General features: G+C 40.0%; 1 protein-coding gene across 2 annotated transcripts in view; it reads left to right on the forward strand.

The window, feature by feature from the left end:
* Positions 1 to 12,926, forward strand: part of aadac (arylacetamide deacetylase) — a 33,241-nt gene extending 20,315 nt beyond the window's left edge. Inside the window, exons 1-5 of one of the 2 annotated variants that reach the window (XM_067594916.1) lie at positions 1,780 to 2,726; positions 4,361 to 4,589; positions 5,172 to 5,241; positions 6,438 to 6,609; positions 9,654 to 12,926. In XM_067594916.1, the coding sequence (XP_067451017.1) occupies positions 2,586 to 2,726; positions 4,361 to 4,589; positions 5,172 to 5,241; positions 6,438 to 6,609; positions 9,654 to 10,280 (1,239 nt within the window). In that variant the 5' untranslated portion in view covers positions 1,780 to 2,585 and the 3' untranslated portion in view covers positions 10,281 to 12,926. Of the gene's footprint in view, positions 1 to 1,779; positions 2,727 to 4,360; positions 4,590 to 5,171; positions 5,242 to 6,437; positions 6,610 to 9,653 lie in introns of those variants that run through there. The other variant, XM_067594917.1, reaches the window with a different exon arrangement.
* The last annotated feature ends 251 nt before the right edge of the window (positions 12,927 to 13,177 follow it).

Genomic DNA, 13,177 nt, shown 5'->3' on the forward strand with positions numbered 1-13,177 from the left:
TCACCAGACAGGAATGAAGCCAGTGTTAACAGCTTGCATAAGGGTTACAATGAAAACAGTGGGGTTCAAACTGTGTATAGGGGAAAAAATGTAATTTGTTTAAGAAGAGTTTTGCATACAAAGGGAGCCATTTAGAACCACATATACAGTATTTACATTTTACATAAAGAATGTTTTCTTCTTTTTAGTTACAGTCAAGTTAATGCAATTCCCAGACTTGTGTCATTGGTTGGCTGAAGTTGGCTGTTTCTTCATTATTAAATCAGAAAATGTTCTTTCAGAGTTGAGTGCCTTCAGATACCTCTTGTCATGCAGCCCATCTATTGCCTCAGCGGGGGGTCTGCAAATTAAAAAGTTCCAAAGTTTGCTGCTCGCACTCGTTGGCGGTAGAGGTCTGGAGTGAGTTCCTTAATTATAAGAATTTGGTGTGCCTCTGCAGATGTCTTAAACTGAAGAATGTGCACGCAAAAAGGAATAAAACGTGGCCTGTCTGCATGCACATTCACATGCATGTATCCACACGGGCTTACAAAGGCAAGCACACACACTTTAACGCATGAACAGACTTTCACACTCCAGTACTCCAACTCCTCGTTGGAGTCTTCAGACATTTTCACATCTGCTTGAGCTACCCCTAACACACAGCAGGGTATGGGGTGTCCACGTGGCAAAGCATTGCACAGCATGGCTCTACGTAGATGAAGACAACATCCCCACCCACGCACACTCTGACACCTGTCCTCCCCACTGACAAGATGCGAAGAGTGAAGAGAGCTCCATGAAAGATTTACTAACCCTCTGAGGTGGTCTCCCTTAGAAGCTGAGTGGAGGCCGGTGGTTAGAGGGGAAAGGGAGGGAGGGAATTCCATAGGGAATCCCTGAGTGTCTGAAGTGTGATTTTGTATTCAGAAAAGTGATTTAGTATTCCACTGCTCAGCAGCGATCAGTCTCACAGAGGCTTTCACCAAGCCTCTGTCACACCCTGGATCCTGTAGTTCCCTATTGCATCTCAATTGAGTTTGATAGCTAATGGAAGGAGACACTTGGCTGCTCCTAAACACTGGGCAATTACAAATTCCAACTCGACTAAGAGAAAGTTTGTAAAGATCATAATGCAGAGGTTAACATAAAGTCACGTGGAGGCATGTGGATCAGGTCTCTGAAACATTAAACTGCTGCACAACACGCACACACTTGAAAAGCTAACTTGCTTCCAAACCAGAGTGTGTGAACTGGCACTCAGGACCTTCATCTCGACCAAGGCTTTCGATTATAATCTCTGCACTGTTTCTCCTACTTTATTAATAAAAGTGGTTTAAGTGTGCCTCCACCTTTGAGGATTTTAGCGCTTCTCTCTCAAGAGCACTGATGTTTTTCTTGGGTGCAGCTTTATACTTTTCCTTTGCTCTTTTGGACAATAGTGAAAATAGCTCTGAGAGAAAGTTAAGAATAAAGTAGTGTACACCAGAGTAAATCTCTGAGTACATTGATGCCATGGGAGAATACTGCATATGTATACATATGTTCTAATAAGCTCTCCCTTTTGTAAACTCTAATAACAATGTGGTTTGTCAGTACTGACCTAAGCTACCACTGAGACTTAAATACTTGAAATAATACTAGACTCACAGTCACCTGTTTGACCGTTTTGTTTATTTTGGCTGCCCCACACAAAGGACCTGTCCTGCAGTATTTTTCTCTCTTGTATGGGCTAAAACTACAGCAATCAAATTTAAAATAATAGCCTGTAGTAAGAGGAAAAACAGCTCGCATGAACTCCTTTGTCAAACCCCTGCAGCACTAAATCAGTTCCTCATGCAGTGTCCTTCCTAAACGTGAGTGCAGGAGGAGTCACATTGCCTTGGCAGTTAGTCCTGCCAGGAAGCAAGACATCTCATCTGGCTCTGTCACCAATAATATAATTAGCTTGGGCTGCCTTGCAACCATAGCTGCACTACAGAGCCACTTCCCTATGTCGCAAGGTTATACGTTGCACCAGAGGGCTTCTGACGTTATATAGAAACTTAGATATACAGAAGTTTCAGCTGAGAAACGCAGCGAATCACTTACATTGCTGTGTGTCAGCTTTACATAGGATCTTGCGTTGAAAAATTGGGGAAACTGGCTGCAAAGTTGAATTACTGAGTCACTCTTGTCTCATAAACTATGATATTTATGCATGAGTTGCATCTCGGCATAAAGTTTTGTCGCGCCTCCCGTGTATGCGCCTAGAAGGCACCTGAGGAATTTGCGGTGCGGGCCAAGGTGGGACGGTTCTGCCTCGTGAGTACACTGGGTGCGCGCTCATGTCTCCGTATCACTGACACTTCAATTAATTCTACGGCTCCACGAGACGGACATGCATTACTGCACGCGCACGAGCAGCGAAGGAAAGCTCCGAACATGCACGCCGATAACCATCAAATGACACCAAACACGTGCTGTCATATTTAGCTGGTCTGGATCCAAAATTAATTCCGAGCGTAAGCTTTGTCGCGCACCGCAGTGACTTGTTAACAAGCGCAGTTTACAGCCTGCTTGTGCTTGCACCCTGCAGTCAATCGCTGGGGGACGCACGTTGTAAAATGAGGTTTGGAAACATCATTTTAATCGTCGCTCTCTGCTCTTTTACCGCTTATTATATATATGAGCCCATTCCCGAGGAGATAGAAGAGAGATGGAAACTCATGCTGACCAACTCTTTCTTCAGAAGTCTCAGCCACCTGGTAAGGACAAAAACAGGAGTTATAGTTATGTTCTGACATTAAGTCTGCTGGTATTGATAATTACTCTGGATATGAAATGTCTTTAGAATAGGCTCCCGTAGTCTATTCTATAGGCATATGCTGCAGGTATTTCTTATTTCAATGTAATACATGATTAGATAATCTAGCCATTGATCAAAGAACACATTTTGCAACATTATCTTGTTTTTATTTGTTCTCGCACAGCAGGTACTGGTGCTGGTTAAAGGTTTATTGTATTTCGCTGATGTGGATATACATGCTGGTTACACCAGATTATGTCAGATGCTAATCCATGTGTTGTATAGTCCTGCTCACCTGTTCTAATAATAGACCCTATTAAGGAAACCGACTGTTAGATGCCTGTGGTTTACTGTAGCCCATCCTGGCAGGGATAATATGACTTTATTACAGCTCTAAAACATAATAAGGTGATTATATGCATGGTTATAACAGCAGGAACATAGGAGTAGTGACTACATTTTGCCACACTTTTACTATTGAAGGCTCAACATACTTTGTCTATTGAACAGGTGTTGCTGTAGTTGGAGTATTACAGTACATGCATGCCTCAAGAAATATTACATCAGACTGAATGGGAAAAAAATTGTACAGGCCATTGCATCTAACACAGCAGGGCACTGTTTGTGCTGCAGGGAGAATAGTGTTCAGTTTGACTGTTAACCTTTATTAACAGATCCATATTATTTTCAGCACAAAAAAATGAAATTAATTATAGAGCAAGAAGTTTCTTAATATTATTATTGTGTAACATCTAATGCAGCACAGAATCAAACTTTTTTATTTCAACTTGTATTGTCCAATATATAGCTAAATGTATCCCCCTTGACCAGCATCCTTTTTTTTAAATAATATTTTTAACTCTTATGATTACAGTTAATCATGCTCGTCATCATTGAAATACATCCAGATACACTGAAGTATAGATATAAAAGACAACCTGATCATGTTACAAATACAATACCTTTTTTCATTTTTAATCAGATGTTTCACTTGCAGAATTATAGACATTAATAGTAAGTGACAGAGATGCCATATTCTTGGCTGCTCTATTATGGGTTTTTGTCTAGCTTTACATAAGCAAATAATCAGTATTATTCTATGAAACACAGAGAGAGAACACTCCACTTTTGTTTTTTTCATACTAACATTAGTGCCTGATGGTAGAGCTTAGAGTGGATGACTCTGATGAATTTGTTTTGGTCACAGTCGAGGAGCATCAGCTGATTAGCCTCATGCTTGCCACTGACTGCCTATATCATCAGACATGTATGGTGTACAAGTCATCCTTTTATAATGTATCATTTAGTTATGACTTCTCAGAACAAATAACTGTAGGCGGCTGTTGAATTTTTACAAGGCAACATTTACATGACTGTAATCTCCCTCAGTAATATGGTCACATGTTTTTCTTTTGAACAATATAAATGTTGGTCGAGGTGATTGTTTACATAGTATAAACTGGTTACAGCAGCTTCATTGTATATACAGTCAGTAATGCTAATAATGGCTTGAATTTGATGAACAATGAGAAATTCTGTAATGTGTCTCTCTCTACAGTATATCTAACACTGCCTTTATGTCTCTCTTTACAGGCAGACTTTAGTGAATTAATAGGGCTGAAGGACTACATGGGAGTAATGTACTTCATTACTCTGGCTGAGAAGGTAGTGCCTGTGTCTGATGAGCATGTCAAGGTGACAGAGGAGAAGTTCGATGGAGTGGAGGTGGTGGTGTACCAGCCAAAGCAGCGAGGTGGTGACACAGAGCTCAGGAGAGCTGTCATCTACCTGCACGGTGGAGGATGGTGTCTGGGGAGTTCCAGTGAGTAGATGCGTTTGCCCGTATTCTCCTTTGTCACACACAATTATGACTCAGTGAATTTTAAAGGATGGATGAAAAGATGGATGGAAGTATGGATGAATGGGTAATACATATCCTTGTGATGTGTGCATCACACAGTAATCTCTCTATTATTTAGAGAAAGTATTCTGATTGATGTGACAAGTAATGTAATAGCTTTATTCTCCCTACGACAGCTATCATGACAGGAACATAAATAATGAAGAAGCTATCAAACATTACGCTTCCCTTCCACAGTATCTGAGGAAATAACACACCGTCTGTCGGAGCGGTTGGGACCTCAGAGGGTGGCCACCCTTGTTAATCCAGAACCTGAAGACATGACATGCAGTTTGACACATCTCATGCTGTTCTTGCAATCTGTTGAACTCTATCAATTACAGTTATACTAATCTTGCCAGGAAGTATCATTAGACTAGATGGCATCTCTGATACTGCAATGTTATCTCCATGTAAAGTGAAGTGTATTGTCAGTTACTGTGATGGTTTGGAAGTCTTTTAAATCTCTGTTCTGATCTGTGTCTGTCTTTTCTGTCTATGCAGGAATGAGCCCATATGATCTCCTGGCCAGAAAAATGGTCACCGATCTAAACGCAGTGGTTCTTTCTGTAGAGTAAGTATTTCATATTTTATAGCCAGTTTTATGCAGCTGGTATACAGCACCAACTACACAGACTTCTGTCTGTGAAAAAAGGATGATTTGCAAACCAATTAGATGTTAAAAGTGTTGTGGATGCAGGACTGGTACATGTAATATATAAAGGTAATTATTTAGCTACACATTTCCTGGTTTATCTCTACTATAGATAGTTAAATCCCACTTTTTCCCTCTGCTTCTCTCTGTCTCGCACATAATTTTCTGTTGTCATATGTGCCTGTCCTCCCTCATTAGTCACAGGCTAGATAGAAGTGGGGATGCAGCAGAGTGAAGCTAACAGGTTTTCATTTGGGTCTTGCCAGGCTTTCCCTGTCACAGCTACTCTCTGTTGTTTTTCTGGCACATCCGGCTCTAACTCTGCCTCTCAGTACTGTAACTTTCTTTTGCCATTCTTTATTCAGTAATTCCCTCTTCACAGTTGCTCAGTTTTATCAAACAGCAGCTAGGTGAAAGACCAGCACTCAGTCATAAAGTAATACTCTCTTCTTTTTGTGTGTATAAAGTGGTTGTGCCAGTTTACATATTTGACAGCATGAGGTAGAGTGTGGGGGAGGGTGTATGGGGGTTGGGTCTGCCTCATCTGAATTCCTGTCTGGAATTGGTTTAGAGGTTAATTAGTAATTCCAACATTTCACAATCTGAAAGGCCAAACCAAAAACATGTAGCAACATGATTTTTTTGGTGATAGAATATTACAGAAACATTGCTTATATAGAAATGAATCTAATCATGGTTGATTTTGTACCTATGTTAGAAAATATATTTAGATTTAGATTATTCTCATTAAGACTGCAAATATAATTTAGTAATAACAGGCAAATGTAATGTGACTGACCACTGATTTTATAATTTACAGCCTGGTTAAGCAGCTTTCTGACGCTTTTATTTATTTATTTACACCCTTATGTTTTCTCCCAAACGTGGCCAAATAAAATTAGAGAACTTTTTTTTACCCTAAATCTGATTAACATTTTTGTGATTATAGCCTCTCTACTGTGATGTATACTTTTGTTTGCCACCTGTTACCCCTTGAAAATGTCATCTTGTTTATTTTTCACTGGCTCAAAATGTTCTCTGTGCTCATAGGCTTCAAAGATCTTTTTATGCTGTGACTTTAATCTGAATCTTTCTGTTCTGTCCTTTCTTTTCAGGTACCGCCTTGCCCCTGCTCACCATTTCCCTGTCCCATATGAGGACGTGTATTGTGTGGTCAAACACTTCCTCCAGAAGGGGGTGCTGGCCCGGTACTCTGTGGACCCAGGACGCATTGCTGTGTCTGGGGACAGTGCTGGGGGAAACCTAGCAGCTGCAGTCTCTCAGCAGGTACTGAATCTATTTTTTTTCTTTCTAGTGTCAGCTCTATTTTCTGGTTCACATATGGAAATGAACTGTCAGAAAAGATGACATGAGACAAGGTTAATGTGCCATTTTATTTAGTTACAGTATGTCAAAATCACAGTAAACTGACTGCTCTCCCAAGAATTTCCATTTTCTTAGAGTTTATGATTTAGGGACGTGACTTGACTTGATATGGATTAAAGAATCAGTGGTGTCTTCATTAAAGGTGATTGTGATGAGCTGCTTGGTGATGCTACACCCTCAGTAACTACAATGTTTAACTCCAGGGCCTTTAGTGAGGATCTGAATATACATATTGTTGGAATCTGAAGTCAAATCTGTTCTTGTGATGGAGTGGATGCTGTTATATATGGTTATAACCATTTACATGAAAGTAGCATTAAAGTAGCAGAGGAGCAACAGAGCTGTTCCACATTTACAGATGACATTGTGGAAATAAAAAACACATATGAGAAACGACTGCAAGGGGATTTTCCATTGTGCATAAACATGAAAAGGGATGCAGAAGAACCCACATTAAAAAAAAGACACCATCAAAAAGACCACATCATGCCAGTTTATAAGGTTTAAGTAAGCTTTTGTTTGTACTGAGTTCCATAACAAAATATTTCAGCTGCTCCTCATAACATCAGTACAAGTGGCCGTTTCAAATTACAAAAATACATAAAAAAAATCAGTATGGGGATGGAGGTGCAATTGCTTTTACAGGAGGGAGTTATCAGGTTACAAGAGAAGAAAGCTGTAAATATTTGTATTCCCAGTGGCCATAAGGATTCTTACTGAAATACTGGTATTGAGGGATTTGACCGCACATGAGATCCACTGAAGCTTTTGAAAAAGAGCAAAATAAAAAGAATAAACTCTAAATACTCAGCAATGCAGGTACTTGAACAGATAAAATAAGGGAGCAGAGAATAAGCCTTAGCAAAGCAGGGAGTATGGCTCTCTCAAGATAATCTCTTTGGAATTTAATTTTCTTATGGTGATTATAGGTTTAGGTTGTTTGCCAGGGTCCAGACCTTTGAATCCGCCCACTCCACCAAGTCTGATATCAGGCAATTAGGTTGTGGGTGAATGCACTTATATTGTACTATACCCTTGCTTCAGTACAGTTTCACACATAATACAAACGCTACTAGCAAGATAAAGACTATATTTTGTTTTACACAAGTATAATAATGTAGTTGAATTCAAAACATTATTTAGTGTATACACATGTTACATGTATCACAGTGATTCAAAAGGTCATACCGTGTTAGTCGTTATTATATTTGCTAAAGTAAATGTATTTTACAGTTTATTAGCAATAATATACTTGAAAGCGCTGATAGTTGGGCAAATATAACATTTCCTACTATCTTATTATACTAAAATCACCTGAACTAAGATGCTGAAACCCAGGAAATACCATTAATCTGGTAAATTACTGTTTAAAACTGTAATGATCAAAATGAAAATTTCTCTGTAAGTTACAAAAAGGTAGTATCAAATAATTTTTCCCCATTTCACACTTCATCTTTGATCAAGGCTCCTTAAGCTTGACCACTTATTTTTGCATTAATGTACACTGAGGTTTGCATGCTTGGATGCACCCAGGATTATTCAGTTCAGCACCAGGGGAGCTGGCACTAGAAAGACAGCATTCTCCCAAATCCCAGTTTTCTTCAGTAACCATGACATCAACCCAAAGAGCCAAGAATGGTTTTACACGGCTCTGTATGGCTCTTCTCCTTGTGCCCATGACAATCACATCGGACCTGCCTGCTTCCTGTGCCTCAGCTTCGATGGAGGCTAAACATGGGATCTATGACAGCTCAGAAGACAAGGAACAGGGAGGAACTGCTGGTTCTCAGTAAAACCACAAATGTAAAATCCATCCAGTATCAATGCTGTTAGAAGGTCTGCACTGCACATACATGTGTCTGCATGAATTCTGAGTAGACTGATTAAAGTGGGCAAGCTGGATAATTGGTTCATCACCATATACTTACAAAATATGTACCCCTATCTCTCATGTTCTCAAATACAAGACGTTCCTTTGCTTAGCTCTACAAGGAGTGGCTTTAGAGTTGCACAGGTTTTCATCATTTCAAAATGAGTGAACATAACCCTGAACTGCAGCACTGGGGAATGAGGGACTTTTCCCACCGAGATGACCTTAGTCTTACTGCTCACTTTGGGTTGCGTGAGGGCACAAATGGACTATCACATATTTCTTTAACCTTAATCCTACCGACTGGGGTACCCGCAGACCCCAGAGGAATACTTTTTGTCATATGTCACTGGTGCTTTATTCTATCATTCCATTTTTTCACGACTTTGTCATTGAATTTGTTCTATAATGACTTCATATCACTGTTTCCAGTTAAAAGCACCCAATTGCCATGGGTCCCAATTTAAAGAATCACACACTGTCAGGGGGGTAGATGTACTCTGTCAGTCATTTTGAAGGCTTTGTGGAAAATTGTACTTGGTCCACAGGGACCCCAGTCAGTAGTCCTTGTATGTTAAATATGTTGGTAGGATGAGTGTTAATATCTGCATCACTGTTCAAAGACATGGAGAACTTATGGTGTTGTGCCATGGAGAGAAGCTGATCCGAGTCTACGAGATTCTGGAACCGACCTCAGGCTAATATTCCTAAAAGACCCCCTAGATTTACTTGTTCTTTTATTTCTGACCAGACAATCATAATAGATGCTTAAGATGGATTTGCTTTGACACAGGATCTACAGCAAGCCATCCACTAATCACAATGTTGGCCATTCAAGGTCATGATTAGACTTATGACCTGGCTTTAATTTTACCAAAGAGTTTTCAACAGCTCAGTGAAGCGACAGGTAAATACACTGGGGGTGATGCAGTTCTTCCTGTAAACAACCATGACTGGTACAAGTGATGATGCTGGTTTATTTGTAGAGAATTTCAGCTAATATTTCAACTGATTGAGAAATCCTGTTTTTTTTTTTTTTAAAAAAACAAACCATCCTCTCTTTCTCTCTCAACAGTTACAGAAAGACCCTGGACAACAGGTTCAATTGAAGGCCCAAGCACTCCTCTATCCAGTGCTGCAGGCTCTAGACCTCAACACACCCTCCTATCAGCAGAATCAGGACATGCCCATTTTGCCCCGCACCCTCATGGTACGCTTCTGGAGTGAGTACTTCACCAGCGACAAGGCCCTTTTCAGAGCCATGATGGCCAACACCCACAACAACCCTGAGTCTTCCAGCCTTCTGAAGTTTGTGAACTGGAGCGCCTTCCTGCCAGAAACATACCATAGAAAATACAACTATAGTGCTCCTGCTGTGGTGCAGGGAGTTGGAGGGCAGGCGGTTGGGATTGATGGACCATCTCAGTCTTTTGCTGACCCCAGGGCATCACCCCTGCTGGTTCCAGACACGGCCTTACGCTCCCTGCCCAAGGCCTACATTCTGACAAGTGAGTATGACGTTCTCAGAGATGATGGGATCATGTATGTCACACGGCTCCGCGCGGCTGGTGTTGAGGTCACACATGAACACTATGACACAGGATTTCATGGAGCACTGATGTTCACCGTGTGGCCAACTGACTTCCTGATCGCACGCCGTATGACAGACAACTATGTCAAATGGCTGAAGGAAAACTTGTAAAAAAAAACAAAAAACAAAACTCTTGACTATCAATATTCATTCCTTTTTTTTTTCCCACACAATGCACCAGTGTTTGGTTAGGAGCAAATCTTTCCCATTTGGTGTTCAACTTTTTGTTGTTTATTTCATTTTTGTTGGTCATGCTACTTTTCTGTAAATATATTAAGAAATATATTAACTTATACTATTTTTCCACTCATGCATCTTACTACATTAGGTACCAATAGGGAATAAGAATTTGAAAGATTAGTTCAGATCTTTTCACATAAGGTTGTGTGAGTCCAACATAACACATGTGACACCATTGCTCAATTACAACATAGTGTTTATTCTCCAACAAACACAAAACTACTAAGAGGTCTGAGGGGAAAATCAAACTGTGGAATATCTCAAAGTTTGTTGTGTTTTGGATGGCTGAACATTTTTTGTGCATTGTTTTGTGGTTGTGTGTTTTTTTTCTTTTCTTTTAGCTGGCTAGCTGGCCCTGTGTGGTGCTGCTCACTCTTGTTTTCCACTGCAGGAGCTGCTACTTGATCTTATGTCCATTGCATCAGTATCACTAGTTAGTAATGCATACCAATAAAAGAGTCTGAGCTATCCCATTAGGGGTTTTAAGAAGTAGTGTATATCTTAGCGAAGCAGAAAAAATGTTCTCACAACAGCAAAAATGATGTTCGGTTTGGCCAAAGATAACATTTACACTGAGTGCAGCTGATACTGAAACCTAAGATTTATATATTTACGAAACTAAAACACACATGTAGAGATTGCATCAAAGATTGGCAAATGATATTACATTAAATACAGCAATGATGTTTTTCATAAGAACTAGTCCTTAATTGTGCAATCACACAAACACACAGGCACACAGGAAGATGATTGGATTTGCTGATAGATAAGATAAATGATTTAAATTACAGAATGAAATGTATCTTCATCACCACAACATGTTCTTGTATCTAGTCTCATTTCCACACACTTTCAGAGATATAGCAACAAATGTATTACAAGTCTTGTTTGCTTTGTAATGGCTGCACATCAGGGCTTCCTGGGGCAGCTTGTATAAATGATGAATGCACATAATAAAATTTGATGAGCCACATTCCGCACAGAATATTAGTATTTATAAGTAAAGGCCATACGGTAACAATGTGCATACCTCCAAACATTCTTCACACGGGGAGCTCACATACTTTTATGATTGAGCTTTGCTGAGTGTGAGGGAATTTGGGCAATATTTTATTTGGAGCCTTTATCTTTACAGCACATCACAAGTCTCAGAGTCTTAAGAGCTCCCTATAATAAGATGTATAGAAGTGTGTGTGTGCTGCACCCCTTCTTTGTTCAAAGCATGATTTTATTGTAGTGTGAGTTAATAGTGTCTATCTTCTATATGTTAACAATAAATAACATATTATGGTGCATAACATAGGCCAGTCCTTGTGTAATGGATGCAGGCAACGATGCAAAGGCTGCTTTGCTGATATTAAGAGGAAGTTGCCAGTGCCAGGCCAAGCGGCAGTTATGAATTTATTTTATTGAAGAGTGGGGAGGAGATTATATGGCTGGCACTCATATCTTTGCAGTCATGTCTGTGTAGTTTGTTAGACCTCAGTCAACTATTAGTCCCTGATCCTCTTCTCTAACAACATTTTAGAGGAGATGAGATTGCATTTATTCTCCCCTTAGGCCCAACAATCATATGAGGTGGCTTGAAACCATTCACTTGTCTCGCCCTTTCTTCTCCCTTATTTTTCCCTTTTTGTCTGTGGGTGACGTCATCTTGTGATTTCTCTGCACATGGGATGATTATCAAAAAGATAACGGGGTAAAAGATTACCAAAAAAAATAATCCTTTAAAGGTGCAGTGCGTAGAAGTTAGTGGCATCTAACGGAACAGACTTGGCACAAATGGAATCTAATATTCATAAGCATGTTTTGATGTGTAATCCCATGAAAATAAGAATTGTGTTTTCATTACCTTAGAATGAGCCCTTTATATCTACAAAGGGAGTGGGTCCTCTTCCACAGATGCCACCATGTTGCACCTTCATGTTTCTACAGTAGCCCAGTGCGGACAAACCAAACACTGGCTCTAGAGAGGGCCTTTTGAGTTTTTATGAGTTTCGCGGCCACCATAGATTCTCCTACAATCTATGAAGTGGAGGATGAGGGGGGGGGGTATTCATTTGGTTGCAATCTGCAACCTCACCGTTAGATGCCACTAAATTCTACACACGGGTCCTTTAATTGTACCTGTCTGGTTAATGCTGTTTTTTGAGCTTCACTGTTCAAAAAGCGTCACAGTTGATAAGAGCAGAGTCCCAGCCTTTGGGCATGCTGTTCTTTGATTGTCTTTTTGAGTGTGTGTGTGTGTGTGTGTGTGTGCGTGTCTTTTTTTTTTATCAGCTTCTCCTACAGAAAGATAATACACAATCACATAAAGTATGTAACTTTTCAAAAGAGTGACTGCTTTACAGCTGTTATTTGTCAGAGAAACCTGGCTCATTTGCTCAAGCACTGCTACATTCTCAATTGTAAATATAACTATTTCTATTTTAGTTTTGGGATCCCTCTGGAGGCGCATAATATTTTCATCATTTTTCATTTTAATGTTATCTGACAATAAATGGACTTGACCTTTCACTACTGATTAGTTGTTCTTGTGTGTGTAGTCACATACTGTGTGAAGAGAGAAAGACATACTAGAATAGAGGAGAAAGAAGAGCAGAAGTGTCCCATCATGGTACATGATGTTGACAAATGCATTGCATGTAGTGAAAGTGAACAGGATGATAAGCTGAGAAGGATGTACTGTACAGACCGACTTAGACACACCAAAACCATTTGGCACCACTTGAAGCATTCCCTGTTTGATCTGTTAAGGGAGCATATAG

This window comes from Thunnus thynnus, chromosome 7 (genome assembly GCF_963924715.1).
Source record: "Thunnus thynnus chromosome 7, fThuThy2.1, whole genome shotgun sequence".
Lineage (NCBI taxonomy): Eukaryota > Metazoa > Chordata > Actinopteri > Scombriformes > Scombridae > Thunnus > Thunnus thynnus.